At 49.5% G+C, this 15491-nt stretch overlaps 1 protein-coding gene across 2 annotated transcripts; it reads right to left on the minus strand.

Moving 5' to 3' along the window:
- Positions 1-976: 976 nt before the first annotated feature.
- On the minus strand, positions 977-12571 carry SLC22A13 (solute carrier family 22 member 13). 2 transcript variants are annotated; one of them, XM_031663470.1, is made up of 10 exons: positions 11909-12571; positions 4357-4460; positions 3948-4102; positions 3549-3717; positions 3215-3335; positions 3039-3133; positions 2615-2829; positions 2334-2442; positions 1602-1817; positions 977-1356 (listed from the first exon to the last, which is right to left on the minus strand). In XM_031663470.1, exons 1-10 carry the CDS (start codon positions 12284-12286, stop codon positions 1263-1265), a joined length of 1656 nt encoding a protein of 551 aa, XP_031519330.1. In that variant the 5' UTR covers positions 12287-12571; the 3' UTR covers positions 977-1262. The 2 variants fall into 2 exon arrangements, with proteins under 2 accessions (XP_031519330.1, XP_031519329.1); XM_031663469.1 differs by having other exon boundaries at positions 3039-3335.
- Positions 12572-15491: the final 2920 nt, after the last annotated feature.

Below are 15491 nucleotides of genomic sequence, written 5' to 3' on the forward strand. Positions count from 1 at the left end.
ACGGTTCAAGCGATTCTCCCACCTCAGCCTCCTGAGTAGCTGGGATTACAGGCATGCACCACCACATCGGGCTAATTTTTGTATTTTTAGTAGAGACGGGGTTTTTGCCATGCTGGCCAGGCTGGTCTCAAATTCCTGATCTGAGGTAATCTGCCCGCCTCAGACTCCCAAAGTGTGTGAACCACCACACCCAGCCAAGAAGGCCATCTTCTAAGGTCGGGGCTTCCAGCTGTAGGAGAAGTTGTGGCAGTAATGCTGGGTGGGGCTGGAGAAGGGTCCCAAGAGGAGCTGGGAGTGCACTGGGAGCATATTGCTCATTCTAAGGAACAATACCAAGGCCTGAGAGGATCTCTGAGAAGCCCATGAAGATGCCCTGTGGAAAAGGCAGCTTTCAGAAGCCTGACAAAATGCACCAACTGGCATTAGCCAATGTGCACCAGAAAGAACTGCAACCAGCAGCAGCTCGGTGAAAAGACCTCTGCCCTTTCCCTCACCCTGCATGGGCCCTGGAAGGTCCAGAAGCAGCTGAGCATGAGCAGGAGGAGGCGGGGTAAGTGGGGGAGCAGAACAAACCTCCTCTCCTTCCCCAAGCTGGTCCCTGAGCCACACATAGGTTAGGCATGAGCTGAGTGTGGGGGGTGGGGGGGTTGGGCGATCTTTGAAGTGAATGCACGGTAGAAATTTTGATTTAGGCTGAACTGAAATCTTCTCTCTGTACAACCCAGTGACCTATGGGGCCATACCTTAGCCGAAGGGATCTGATCCATCCCTTAGAAGGAACCATAACCTTCCCTTTTTCCACAGCCTTTCTATCCACCTGCCTGGGTAGAGTCCACAACTTCACATTTGTTTCCTCTCCCCTCCTGTCCCCACAACTTGGAAAGGGCTTACCTTGTGTTCTGTTCTGAGCATCACTGTGTTTTGAGGGCAGGGGACTCCAGATTGAGGAGATCAAGAGAGCCATACCCCGTGAAGATTGTTAGAAGACAAGTTAAGCCCAAGACATACCCAAGATCCTAACCCAGACAGAGTATTGGGGGCGGGGCTCCAGAGATGAGAAACGTGAAGGAGGCCGAGAAGTCCTGTCCCAGATACCTCCGGGATTGGGCTCAGCAGGAGGTGACAGCCATGGGCCAGGTTGTGGTGTGCTGCCTCCATAAGCAAGGCTGGTCTTGCCCTGTGTCCCTGTGGGTCCTGGCCATATCCAAGGAGGTGTTTAGGCAGCTCCCTGATGCTGACAGTCCAGCTCTTAGAGACCTCAATCAGAAGTATGTACTGCTCACAAAGGTCACTCCTGGGCTGGAAGTTCTTCCTGTGGCTTCTGTTTCCTTCTCTGAGGGCACTGATTTGGGGGACCTAGAGGGAACAGAAGACTGTCATTGGCTGTCCAGGAATTGGTCCCATGACAGTGTCCCTCACCACCCCCCTTCTCAAGGTAAGGGGAATCTGAACTAAAGCCAGCCAGATGTCTGTGGTTCTGGAGGACCTCATATTAGCCTCTAGGCAACAGTGGACAAGTGATGAGGTGGAGGCCTGGGCATACAGTGTGCGTGGCCAATGTGAGACCCAGGTCGTGGTTTCAGAGCAAGCAAGCAGCTCACCGTGGGTGAGGCCCCAGCTCCAGGTCCTGGAGGGTGTCTTTCAGGGCCTGGCCACACGTCTCTGGCAGCAGGGTGCACAGCAGGCCGGCCACAATGGGGAGGCTGCCGTAGATGAGCATGGGGAGGGCAGCGTGGTACTCTCCCAGCAGGATCACTAGTGGTGCGAGGATGCCCCCGATCCGTGAGAAGATGCCCACCAGCCCCATGCCTGTTTGCCTGGGAGAAGACCAGGGCAAGCTAAGTAGACCTGGGCCCAACTCTGGGCCTCAGCTTCACCCCAGTATATTTTCTCGGGAGAGTCCAGACCCCAAGGGTCTGCAGTGTCTCCAGCCTCACCCACCCCATTCAGCGCTCCTGCTCTCTGCTCCTGCCTCCAGCTCCTGCTCTCTGCCTGCTATACCCCTGCTCGTCTGTCAACTCTCAAGTCAGGAGGCTGTACATCCTTACCACCCTCCCACCTGAAGACATCCTTCTCTGGGGCCATTCATTCTTAGATGTGTCCCATATTCCTGTCCCGACCGCCAGGGTGTGGCCTGCTTGCCTGTCTGTCCTCCATTATCCTGGGGACAGCTTGAGGGCTTGCTCTAGATTTCTAGTTGTCCTGGACCCCGCCCAGCACTGCTGCCCCAGAGCCAGCCCTGTCAGCTATTTGTGGAATGGGGTGAGGGCCGAGGAGGGACAGCCAAATCAGTCTCAGCAGCAGAGGAGCAGGAGTCACACTGCAGCTCTTACCGGAGGATGGTGGGGAAAAGCTCGGCAGAGTACACATAGGAGATGGTAAAGGCGGCAGCTGTGGCCATCTTCGCCACCACAGCCAGCACAGTGACCACCACAGGCAGATCTGGCAGAGGGTAGACAGTCCCATCACCTGGGCCCTGCCGCCGGCCCCATCCACTGAAGCTCCCCACCCCTTCTGTACCCAAACCCCCGGGAAGCCTTTACTCCTGGAAGCGGAACAATGGCCACTGGTCTAGCCCCTGACAGCCGGTGGGTGAGGGGGAATGGGGTGGTACCTGCTGGGATGAAGATGATGATGATACACATAAAGCCACCTAAGACCAAGGTCCCCAACTGGCTCCACTTGCGGCCAAACCTCTGCATCATGAAGATGCTGGAACAGCGGGCAGGCACTTCAACGGCTCCAAAGATGAGCTGTGTCAGATAGATGTCCAGGCCAAAGTCCCCCACTTGGAGGCTCAGGCCGTAGTACCCCAGACTGTCCACAAACCTACAAGGTAATGAAGGGCTCTTGTCGCTGCTGGGCGACGAGACACCACCCAGAGGGAGAGCCTGCCTTGGTCAGCAGTCACAGCAGGGGACACTGGCACAGCCAGGGAGAGACCATCCCATCCAGACAGCCACCAGCCCACCTCTCTGACAACACACACCAAGGAGGCTGCAGCCCTGTGGTTCTGTCCTTGGGCTCTGGGCACTCACCAGACACAGAAGATAATCAGGGTCACCTTCCGGAGCTGGGGGTGTCTGAACAGATCCAGGGCATTCCCTGAGGGGCCTGTCTTCTCTGGGACCAGCTGGGAGGAAGAAGCAGAGTGAGAGGCCAGGCAGGAAGGTCCACGTGGGTCTGATTCTGGGCCTGGGCCTGCTGGAAGTACCTGGTTCATGAGCTCCGGAGAGAGTTTCCGCCTGTTGACCGAGGCTGCCCTCTGAATCAGTTGTTTCGCCTCGTCCATCCTCCCATGGGTCAGGAGCCACCGTGCAGATTCTGGCAGAGCCCTGTGGGTCAGCAATAGCTATGACCTTGGGGCCTGGAGTCCTAGGGAGCTTTCTGGCTTGTTCCACTGCAAACTGAACCCCACACCCAGCTGTAACAGGCTTCCTCTCCCAGACTCGCCTCTGACTGTCCCGTGAACGTGGGTGCTGCACTCCAATCCCACCACAACACAACTAACTTGGGGGGGACTTGCTCCTGGCATGTATTTTCCTCACCAGAAGTAGAAGAAGAGCAGTAAGCCAGGTGCAGTGCCAGTGATCTGAAGGAGCCTCCAGTTGCGGAAACCATAGGCGAGTCCCGCGAGCACCATCTGCCCGAGGGAGTAGGTGCACTGGGCCAGGACCACGGCCTGCGTCCTCCATGTGGGCCCCACCCACTCCGTCACTGTGGGAATGGAGAGGTTGAGACAGGGCTAATCCCTGCCATTCATTCCCCATTACTCCCAGGTGCCACCCTGTGGGGGCTGGGCCTCAGGGCCAACACAGGAAGCACCAGTGCGACCACTTCAGATGTGGGGTACCTGACAAGACCTCCACAGGCCATTTGGGGCCATGGCCCTCCCAGACCCCTGGGCCTCACCCTGTGACTGAAGGCTCCAAGGACCAGACACTCACGTAGGGTGACATTGCTGAAGGCAAATCCAGCGATGGCAGTAGCCACAGCAAAGCGCAGGGCCATGTAGAGCTCAAAGCTGGGCACAAAGGCTGTGACCAGGCCGATGAGGGTGAAGAGGAGCAGCTGCACCAGGATCGTGGCCTTGCGGCCAATCCTGAGGAAACAGGGCAGGTCCATGGGAAGTGTCCCTCCCGGAAGGCATCTGAGGAGAAGGCCGCAAGGGGGCCCAGCCCTGTCCTGGGGTCTCTTTCTGAGGGAGGAGACACGGCCCTTCCCTGAGCCCCATTTGAGGGTAGGGGGAGGAGGGCCTTGCCCTAAAGGCCAGTGTGAGGGGCATAAGGGGGACTTGGGCCTGTGCCAGAGCTGACGAGCTTGCTAGGCAGGGAGTGGGCAGGGCAAGGTTCTTACCGGTCCCAGAGGGGCCCAAACATGAGGGTGCCAACAAGGAGCCCAGCCATGAACACTGACTGTGTGGTGTCCTTCAGATGCTTCCGATCACAAACCAGGTTGAACTGAAGGAGACACAGGCAGATGTGAGTCCAGGGGCTGCACGGAGGGCAAGCCCTACACCACCTGGCCCACTACAAACCCTTCAGCGAAGGAGCTCATGGTTCCCAAACTGTGTACTGAGGCATTCCGGGGCACCATGGTGAACTCACTGAGCATGGCAGGGCATTTCAGGTTTTAAAGGGAAATACAAGTTGACATCTCTCTGACATCACACAAACTACTAGCTCAGGATAGTTCACACTTTCAACGTGAGACTATGCTACTTTCCTTCCAATGACATCATATCTATGTGAAATCTGACATCATATCTATAGGAAAGTGCTTTTGGCAGTTTTTGTGAAAGCAAATGCCACAGAAAATCAATGTGGAAGAGAAAGTGAGGGCGGCAGTGTTCAAGGACTGAGAAGTTGTACAATGCCCAGTAAGTGCATACAGCCTATCAGTAAGTTATTGTGTTTAAGAATAAAATTAAAATATTTTTTCCATCAACGTATGTGTTTATTCCAAAAAATAACTACTAAGTTGTTAGGACATAAACACTTGTTTGAACTTAATGGCTTAATACATACAGCTGTTAGGCATTTCTTTTGGCCCAGAGATGCCATGTAAAATTATTGACACACTAAAGATGAAATTTTGGGACCCCGTGACAGACCATTAATTGCTGCTTCCTAACAAATGGGGCCGCTTCCCCATAGCCAGGGCACCCCTGGGACACACTTGGGCCTCTCCATGTTTTTCCACCTGGCTGCAAAATCCCCCTGAAATACCCACCATTAACAGGCAATCAGAATCCTAAGAAGCCCTCACACATGCCTTGAGGAAGGCGATTAGATCAGAGGAACACACACACATACACATGCACACACAGAGGGAGGGAGGGAGTGAGAGAATGTGCAGGTGTGAGACAGAGAGAGACACAGAGAATGCTAATCCACCCAAGATCTATAGAGAGAATCCCACAGCCTAAGAAACCAAGAGGAGAAGATATTTAGGTCCATACCACTCTGTACGCATGTCTGCTGAATGTGCACTTGACTCACTTGACTGACCCCCATCCCGCTGGGTTGTGGGCCCCTCAGGGAGTCCCGCCACGCCTCTTGCACACAGCTCAGTTCCACACACAAATGTTTGTTGGGGAATCATCATGCGAGCTCTCCTCCAGCTTCCCAGCAGCAACCTCTAAGCGCTCACCCTGTGCTAGGTGCTTGCTAAATGCTTTACATGCACGATCTCACAGAATTCTAATAATAATCCTTCACTTATCATCTTCCTGAGAAAGGAAATGTTAAGCAGCTAACCCTCGGTCCCACAGCTGGATGGCAGCTGGTGGAGTTGAGATATCTCTCTTGCCCTAGACAGGGAATGAATCTGAGTAAAGGCTAAGAGGATGTCTGCTGAATGAATGAATAAATGAAGAAATAAACTAATGCCTACAGCTAGCTAATTAACCAATCACCATCAGTTAAATAACTTTTAGCAAGAAATTAACCAGTCCAGGAGTTACTGTTGTGCTCATACTTCTGTTCTCAAGGACAACTGTTAATTCTCAAGAACTTTCAACATTTATCAAGTGATGAACTGATCGTTCCTGGGAATGAAGTGGGGAAGGACAGGGGACTTGAAATTGTTGCTCCAGCCAGTTCTATCCTGTTTAGTTTTTGTCTAGCAGCCACAGATTGCCTTTTAGTAAGATGGCATTTAAAATAACTAGTAATAAAGGCCTACTGTTGCCAGGCTCAGGAGTCAGAATTGAGTGGCTTTGTGTGACCTTAACCCTGTTAGCCCATCTGTCTGTGTCTTGATTTCCCACTTACAAAATGTGAATAAAATATGCTACATAGTATGACCTGATACAGTGAAAGGAACTAACACTTGTAACATGGTTAGCTCAGTGGCTGTGTCACAAGAAGCTCTCAGCACCTGTTATCTAGGGTGAGGCTGTGCTTTGGCCTCTGTGCTCACAGAGCTCTCAGCTGGTGGCAGACAGCTCAGACACAAGGGGGTGAAGTGCTCTCTGGGCATGAGCGCCAAGCCACGGAGTCTTCTAAGGCTGGCACGCCTGGTCAACAGCCACCATTCACTACCTCTCTTCAGTTTATATACCTGCTATGGCATTAAATCCTCATTCTAACCCCATAATGGCTTATCACTCCCTTTGTGCAGCAGCAGAGGCTGAGGCTTGGAGAGGCGCCGAGATGTGCCCAAGCTCTCATGGTGTTACCATGTTGCAGGTGGTAGAGATGAAGAGGGCTCCAACTTGGGATGCCAGTCATCCTCCTCAGCCCTAACTCCCACAGTGGATGGTTCTGTCTGCAGTCTGCCATGGTGGTCTGCAGAATCCCACCCTCATTTCTTGGAGCCTCCCCAGCCTGGATCCCTCCCCTGTTCTAAAACCTTCAACAACTCCCTTTGGTCTCTAGGAGAAAGCCCAAATTCCTTAGCACTGTATCTAAGGCCCTGAAGAGCTAGCTGTTGCCTATTTCCCAGCCTCTTTTGCTATGTCAGCATTCCTAAATATGCCAGGCATTTTCAAGCCTCCAGAACCCAGAAATGGTTGTTCTCTCCGCTTCCCCTTCCCTCCTATTCCTACTTCTTTGGTCCCAGGACAGATCACATGATTGTTGCTATTCACTGATGGTCTTCCCACCTTCCCATTCCAAGATCCATGTAGACAGGGGAGTCATTTTTTTCTTCTCTTTTTTCTTTTCTTTTTTTTTTTTTTTTGAGAAAGCATCTCCCCAGGCTGGAGTGCAGTGGCATGAACATGGCTCACTACCAGCTCAAACGATCGTCCCACTTCAGCCTCTGGAGTAGCTGAGACTATAGGTATGTGCCATCATGTCTGGCTGATTATTTTATTTTTTGTAGAGATGAGGTCTCACTATATTGCCCAGGCTGGTCTCGAACTCCTGGGCTCAAGTGATCCTCCTGCCTCAGCCTCCCAAAGTGTTGGGATTACAGGCACGAGCCACTACACCCAGCCCATTTTTTTTTCTTTTACCAAGGATGGACACGCAGGAAATGTAGGTTGAAAGGAGAAACATTCTGACCTTCAAGAGCACACAGCCTTCATGGAAATATACTTTTTTCTTTTCAAATTAGTATTGTTTGCATTTAAGTTTAAATATGAAGTCATCATTTATAATAAGGAAGCTTAGGTGTCAGAGAGAGTCCTCTGGGTCAATGGGCAGAACCTTCCTCATGGATGAAAACCAGAGATAGAAGATCTCACACCAAGCCGACTGCATTCTGGAACCAAGCTTGGGATTATCATGTGGTTCAGGGCACAAAGCGTACATTTCCTTGGGAGTCACAGTCTTTGGAAGAGTAGGGGTGAGGACAGCATGATAGGGTAGGGCAAGAGGCCCAAGGTCCACCACAATGCCAGCATTGTCTAGGAGAGAGGTCCTGAGTGCCGCCATGCCCCAGGGAGAGGTTGAGGTCAACATCGAGTTTGAAATATTTAAAGTAAATACAAAACTATTTCAGCAATGCAGATCATTAAGTGTGCTGTTGTGAGCAATGATGCCATTGGTAAAACAGATCTACCGATATCCTACATAACAAACAAATTTACATCTGAAAATATACCAACTATTTCTAACAACTATGTGTCATGGTTATGGTTGGTGGAGAGTCATATGCTCTTGGACTTTTTGACGCTTCTGGGCAAGAGGGTTATAAAAGATTACAATCGCTAAGTATCCACAAACAGATGTTTTTCTAGTCAGTTTTTCAGTGGTATCTCCATCCCCATTCAAAAATGTGAAAGAAAAGTGGATGCCTGTTCTAACTCACCACTGTCCAAAGATTCCTTTCTTGTCAAGACCCAAATTCATCTAACAGATGATCCCTCTACTCTTGTGAAACTTGCCAAGAACAAAAAATGGAAGCCTATCACTCCAGACTGGCCTCGGACTGGAAGGCTGTTGAGTATGTGGAGCATTCTGCGCTCACAGAGAAGGGCCTAAAGAATGCAGTTAATCCAGCCTCCAGAGCCAAAGAAGAGCCTCAGGGGTGTGCTGCTATAAACAGCTCTCCTGAGCCCTTTCAGCTCAGCCTGTGTCGCCATCACAGTAAAAGCAAGGTTTAAGTCAAACTAAGGATTAAAAATTAGGGCGGGCATGGTGGCTCACGCCTGTAATCCCAGCACTTTGCGAGGCTGAGGTGGGTGGATCACCTGAGGTCAGGAGTTCAAGACCACCCTGGCCAACATGGCAAAACCCCATCCCTACTAAAAATACAAAACTTAGCCGGGTGTGGTGGTGCATGCCTGTAATCCCAGCTACTTGGGAGGCTGAGGTAGGAGAATCACTTGAACCCAGGAGGCGGAGGTTGCAGTGAGCCCAGATTTTACCACTGCACTCTAGCCTGGGTGACAGAGCAAGATCCTGTCTCAAAAAAAAAAAAAAAAAAAAATTGAAGTTCATTCTCTGCAATAATGCCAAATGCCTAATCCTACCAACATATACTCTTGCAAGACAAGGCTCATGGGTATGGTTCCCCCTCCCCATCCCAATACTAGTTACTTAAGTCACTGTTTATTGTCAGAAAAGTGATCAGTACTCGTTTGTTTTGTTGCTTCAAAAAAATTTTTTGCTCGTATAAAAGCAAGGCATGTTTGTGATGACTCTCTAGCACACTAATGCCAGTTGTTAAGCTGCTCCTTGGTTCCCCTCAAGAGTAATGTGGGACATCTTAGTGCTGTTTTTTTTTCTTGTTTTTGTTTGTTTGTTTTTTGCAGGTGTTTGTGTGTGAGGAGTTTATTTTTGAGTCTTTTAAAAAATTTATTCACCAGTGGACAGTCCTTAAGGGGAGGAGGACAGATTGATTCCACATTCCACCTCCTAGATCTAGTTTAGAAAACACATTCCCCACCTGCCTCGTTCCATAACACAGTCCTTTCTGAAAGCTGCCTTTTCTCTCCACCCTTGGGTGTTTGATGAAACTCACGAATGTGGGTAGAGTCTGTCTTGCCCTTCCTCATTTCTTGCACTATACATGTGACTGTGACTTTTGAGAAAATGTGCTATTTGCTGATTTATTTTTCAAAGTTAATTTCCAACTGCTTTCACTGATAAATGAAGGGAAGTATTGCACCTTTTGAAATACACTAAATGGAGTGAGTTCATAATCTGACAAAAGAGTCTTTCCTGTCATTCTCTCATAAGCTTAGCATAAATGTGCAGCTTAAGAGAGTGTGACATGGTGTTCCCAGAATGCAGCTGAAGACCCAGCATGTAGAAGAAATGTGAGGGTGATGGTATCTATAAGACAGATGTCTATGGAATGATAACACACTCTTTCAAGTTATGCAGGTCTGCTTCATCGAGGAGCTGAGGTTGGAGAAGGAGTGGGGAGAACACTTAAGAACATGGGAACCAGTCAAGGGACTCCCCTTGTTTCTGTTTTCCATTTGAGGAACCTTCCAACAGAGAAAATGGAGGCGCTCTAGTTTACCAGATGTCATGAATGAAGGCTCTTCCTAAGTGTTAACAGGGATGTTATCGGCTTATTTTGGTTGCAGTTCCCAATTGCTAAAAATGTTTAGGTAACTTTTTTCCACCTTCTGCAAATCCTAATTATTACCTTAGTGTCAACTAATGCTTTCTCACATGATAATTCTTTGTGTATGCATTCTTTTCAGATGTGTCCAACAATAACCAAAGAAAAGAGGTCCCAAATCCTTGAAAACATCCATCTAATTCTATACTCCTGCCCCTCCACCCTGACCCCATTGCAGGCACACCCACTGCTCCCCAGACATCCTGCCTGCTTCCTGCTGCCAGGCCTTTTCTGTGCTATTCTTATTCTCTGCCTGCAAAGGCCTTCCCCTCTTCTCTAGCAACATTTTTCTAGTATCCTGGTGCCTAGTTCACACATATCACCTCCTTCAGAAAGTTGCCTCCCCATTCCTCCCAACCAGGAGGAAGCAAATTCTGGGCCTTAGAACCCACCCAGCCCTTTATTCCTCTGCAAGGGGCCCAGACCTTTCCTGACCACTAGAGAAATAAAGTACCTTTCCCCTCTGACTTCCCTGCACAGTTAATTCTCAGGGGGCTTTGGCTGAATACGGTTGCATGAACAGTCCAACATGGGGTGTGAACAAGGCCTAGAGTAGTCTGTGAGCAATCTGGAAGGTTTTCTGGGCTTTGAGAATGATGATATTTGGCCAGGTGGGCAGAGAGTTTAACACATATAGGCATACCACAACACGTTAGGGCTGGTGAAGGCTGGGACTGGCCATGGATATGATGCTGGGGAGATGATGGAGAGGACAGTAAGCGTCAGAAGGGGCTAGGCAGACCAGTCCCAGAGCCCGGGAGCATGCATAGGCTCCCTAGAGCTCCCTGTGGGGTGGAGTGGGGTGGAGTGGGGGAGAGTCGGGAGAAGGACAGGCAGGACATATCCGCAGGCTATCAGGCTTCTGGGAGCAGCTTTATGGTCACATATTAAAAAGTGAAAGTTAAACTTTGGTTAACACATTGGTCTCTGAAAACCTCTAAAAATAAATACTTTTTCAGCCATGGGGTGGGGGAGAAGCGAATGTTTAATCCCAGATTTTCCACCATAAAGAAGATGAGAATTATATAGATCCCCTCAAGCACCCATGCCCCTCAGGTTTCTGGACTCTCTGTGCTGCCTCCCACTCCTGTGGGAATCTAGACAGCAGGTGTCTGGCATGAGAGCCCCAGCTCTATGATCAATTCACTGCATTGCCCTGGCTAAGCCATCTCCTCATTCTGTGCCTCAGCCCCACCATCTGGGAAGCAACAGAGTGGGACTGGATGCTTTCAGAGGGCCCCTCCTGCTCAGAGGTGGCTAGGGTGGGAAGTTTTCTGCCTGCATCTCTCCTAAAAGAAGGAAGTTAGCAAGAATGAATGCTTAGTTATCCACAGGACAAGTCCTAGAGTCCTGGATGTTCTCCAGCATCCCAAAGGCAGGCTGGCAGAGATCTAGAGAGAAAAACTGAACGGTGTGAAGCCCAGCAAGCAGGAAGGCAGTGAAATGGACAGGGAAAGTGATGGCATTAGAGAGTTAGGAAAACAGGAACGTAGGCAGACATGCAGGGACAGACTGAAAGACAAAGAGAACTGGACAGACAGATGAGAACACTGGGTAGAGAGAAAGGCACAAAGACGGGAAAACAGGAGAGGACACTAACTGGGTAGATAGCCAGAGAGACAAGGAAAGAGAGGGACAACAAAAGGATGGGCAAAAATGGGAAGATGGGCAGACAGACTGGACAGAGAAGATGACAGGCAAATGGGTCAATAGGCAGAGGACAAAGAGGAAAATGAGATTGACAAAATGAAAAACATATGTGCCCATGGTTGACCATATGGGCATGGGACAGATACAGAGCCAGTGACTGAGGGTAAAGAGTCAGGCACAAGACCCGACAGACCCACAACTGGTGGAGAGACCAGCAAAAGGAAAAGCCTACCTCATTCTTTAGGGATGGGAGCCTGTTCTCAGGATATTCCCAGCCCATATCACAAGGCTGCGTCTCATTGAAGTGGTGGCTGAGGATATCCTGCAGGCTGGCATTGGCAGCGGGTGGCCGGAACATGAGGCAGGGCTCTGGGTGGCCTGCAGTGTCCAGGGGCACACTCAGTGCCAGCTGTTCAGCAGCACTCAGGTTGAAAGTGTGGTTCTTCACCCAGGCCACTGCACAGTGGTGGGGCTCATCTAGGACCATGAAGACATGGGCAAAAAAGTAGAAGGGAGACAGGAAGTTGAGAACACACAGCAGTATCAATAGTTGTATCTGGAAGCGACCAAAGTCACCTATTTCAGCCAGGACCTGGACAAATTGAGCCATGTCTGCCACTCACCACCTCCTCAGCCTGGGGATACTAGGGTAGCTCTGCAGCTTGGCTCTGGGAACTTGCTCCTCTGGGCAGTGGTGACAGCTGCATTAATGTTTAATCCAGCCTTGCCCTGCTCCACCTGTCACTCCTCAGCCCCCTAGGTGTGACCTGGGAAGGGTAGAGTATGATGAAAAAATAGTCCACATGGATGAAGCTGGAAACCATTATCCTCAGCAAATTAACACAGGAACAGAAAACCAAACACCACATGTTCTCACTCATAAGTGGGAGTTGAACAATGAGAATACATGGACACAGGGAGGGGAACATCACACACTGGGGCCTGTCGTGGGTTGGGGGACAAGGGGAGGGAGAGCATTAGGACAAATATCTAATGCATGTAGGGCTTAAAACCTAGATGATGGGTTGATGGGTGCAACAAACCACCATGGCACATGTATACCTATGTAACAAGCCTGCACGTTCAGCACATGTATCCCAGAACCTAAATTAAAATTTAAAAAAATAGAAAAATAAATAGTCCACTCCAGCCCACACCACCTCTAACTGCAACATCCTAAACAATTCACACTCAACTCAAATGAAACAGGTAGATGGGTCAATCAATAGGCAGAGGTAAAACCACTACAGTAAAACGCTGACAGTAGTTGCAGCACTCGGACACAGAATTCCCTTCTAGGGACAGCCCGCACTGGGCAGCATGGATAAGCAGGAGAGCAGCAAGCACCTAGCCTGCGGATAAACTTTGACAGCAGCCCACTCTGGCCTCTTGATCCTGATGATTTTTCTCTCCTGTGGGTGTCTGGTATGTGGTGATATGCAATACCTGCCAATCCTAGGAGGCAGCATGCAGACCAGGAGCCCCACCAAAAGCACACATGCACTGCCTTTTCAACACCAAAGACAAACCAAGAATACAGAGCAATGACAGAGTTGCATTTTGAGCTCTGCTTTAATGAAGAAGGAAACCATTAACACAACTCTAAAGAGGAAAACAAATGCAAGTAGCCCAGCCTCCCTGAGCAATCTCAGTGACAATGAACATAGGACAAAGTATGCCTCCACCACAGCCCACACACACACCAGGTGCATACACATATACATGTCTGCTTGTGTATGCATAAGAAAGCATTTTCATGTTCTGAATTTTGAACTATTTTAAGGGATAAGCAGAGGAACACCACTGAAGGGAATGCAAGGAAGCAATGTTATGCAGGGCAGCCCTGGCCACCTGACTGGCACAGCTGCTGGTAGCCTGTTAATCAGTCAGCCTGCAGTACGGGTCAAGACAGGGCAGACAGTGGAGGGCAGAAGCAAGGCCTGACATGCTGCTCAGGGAGCATGCTTTGCTCTTTGCCCCACCCCAAGCTCTCCCGCCAGGATCACCACTGTCCCCAGCTCTTTTTTCCTTCACTTAGTTTCCTTGAGTGTTCTTATTCTCGGCATTGTCTCTATTGAATAAACAGTTGCTACCAGTCGCCACTGCCTAGTCTGGTATTCCCCTTATGGGAAAGAACTGAGGTGGAGACAAGCCTTGTCCTCTGCCCTCATCATCTCCTCACTCCAGTCAGAAAAGGAATTTTTGCTTTGTTTGGCTCCAAGCAACCAAGGAAGCTAGAGCTAGGAGGTAGGAAACGGGAGCCCTGCCAGTGATTCACCCTGAGAATCTGTTCCTTCCTGGCTCTGGCCCTCAATTGCCCCATCTGGGTAAAGGATGGTCTCTAAAGATTCTTCCACTTCTTGGTGTACAGTTCTAAAGCAGAGAAAGAAAGAATGATTAGCAGACTCCTGACAAGAGTGAGGCCTGATCAAAGACCTCCCTAGAGTCAAGTCTCCAGCTGAACTATGATCCCCAAACCTTGGAACTGAGGCACTGAATGTCACTGGTCTCACGTTACCTCTACGTTCCCCAAATCCTAATGTTTTGCTTTACTTCTTCCTCCCCTTAACTTTGTCCTCCCTTCCTCCCCACCATATCCTGTAAAGACTGCCAAAGGCTCTCTGTAATGCTTCAAGGCCCATGACCAGGTATCCTCTTTGAAGCTGTCTTCCTCATTTTCCTCTTTGTACCTGCCTTCATTCAAGGCCACAGCTAAGACCAAAGAGGGGTGTAACAAGAGTTTTCTAACCAGCTGAGCAGTTTTAAGTGGAATGAATACACTCTCCATATGGGAAGTATCAGGAAGATCACTGGCAACCATGTCCAGGGAGCAGAGGCAGGTGTCCGTGTGTGGGGTAGAGGGAGAGGGAAGTATTCCTCAAAGATCCCCTACAGGGATGGACTAGATGATGTCTCAAATCTTTTTCAAATTTGCAATTTAATGATTCTATTAAATAAAAAGTTGTGGTAAGACTTCTGGTTTCTGGTCTGGCACATAAGGAGCTTAGAAGTTGTCACTCCTTTTTAACAAGTAAAATGTTGAACAAACTGAAAAATGAATAACTCTTCTTAGATCTGTCAGTGAAGTGAAGTCACAAGGCAAAAGACTGCCCCAAAAGTTAGAGACACACAGGTGAATACAGAGAATTACAATTTAGGCCGGGCGCGGTGGCTCATACCTGCAATCCCAGGACTTTGTGAGGCTGAGCAGGTAAGATCACTTGAGGTCAGGAGCTCGAGATCAGCCTGGCCAACATGGGGAAACCCTGTCTCTACTAAAAATACAAAAATTAGCTGGGCATGGTGATGCATACCTGTAATCCCAGCTACTCAGGAGGCTGAGGTTCAAGAATTGCTTGAACCTGGGAGGCAGAGGTTGCTGTGAGCCAAGATCGCAACACTGCACTCCAGCCTGGGCAACAGACTGAGACTTCGTCTCAAAAAAAAAAGAATTACAATTTACTGGACCAGAAATCCACAAGAAACCTCTGCAGGAACCAGTACCAGAATAAGAAAACCTGAACTGTAACTGACAAATTGCTGGAGACGCAATGTAGATTACTTTGAGAGTTAAGAACTCCAGAGAAAGGCCTCCATATTTCTGTGGCTTTTACTTCCAAGAGCTCTATTGGGTTCATACAGTGAATATCCGAGAACAATTCTCTCATGCTTCCAGCAGGGAGAGGCAAGTAACCATTTGAAATAAGCCAGAGTGTTCTGTTTTGTTTTGTTTTGTTTTTGAGACAGAGTCTGGCACTGTCGCTCGGACTGGAGTACAATGGCGCAATCTCGTCTCACTGCAATCTCCGCCCACC

The sequence above is a fragment of the Papio anubis genome, chromosome 2, assembly GCF_008728515.1.
Source record: "Papio anubis isolate 15944 chromosome 2, Panubis1.0, whole genome shotgun sequence".
NCBI classification, from domain to species: domain Eukaryota; kingdom Metazoa; phylum Chordata; class Mammalia; order Primates; family Cercopithecidae; genus Papio; species Papio anubis.

What these genes read in the sequence shown, in the direction of transcription:
- SLC22A13 (XM_031663469.1), bottom strand. Translation starts at nt 12,286, where the DNA reads ATGGCTCAATTTGTCCAGGTCCTGGCTGAAATAGGTGACTTTGGTCGC. An exon ending in CATCATCTTCATCCCAGCAG is followed by an intron (nt 2,443 to 2,614) that starts GTACCACCCCAT and finishes ACCCTCTGCCAG; the next exon opens with ATCTGCCTGTGGTGGTCACT. An exon ending in GAGCTGGGGCCTCACCCACG is followed by an intron (nt 1,357 to 1,601) that starts GTGAGCTGCTTG and finishes TGTTCCCTCTAG; the next exon opens with GTCCCCCAAATCAGTGCCCT.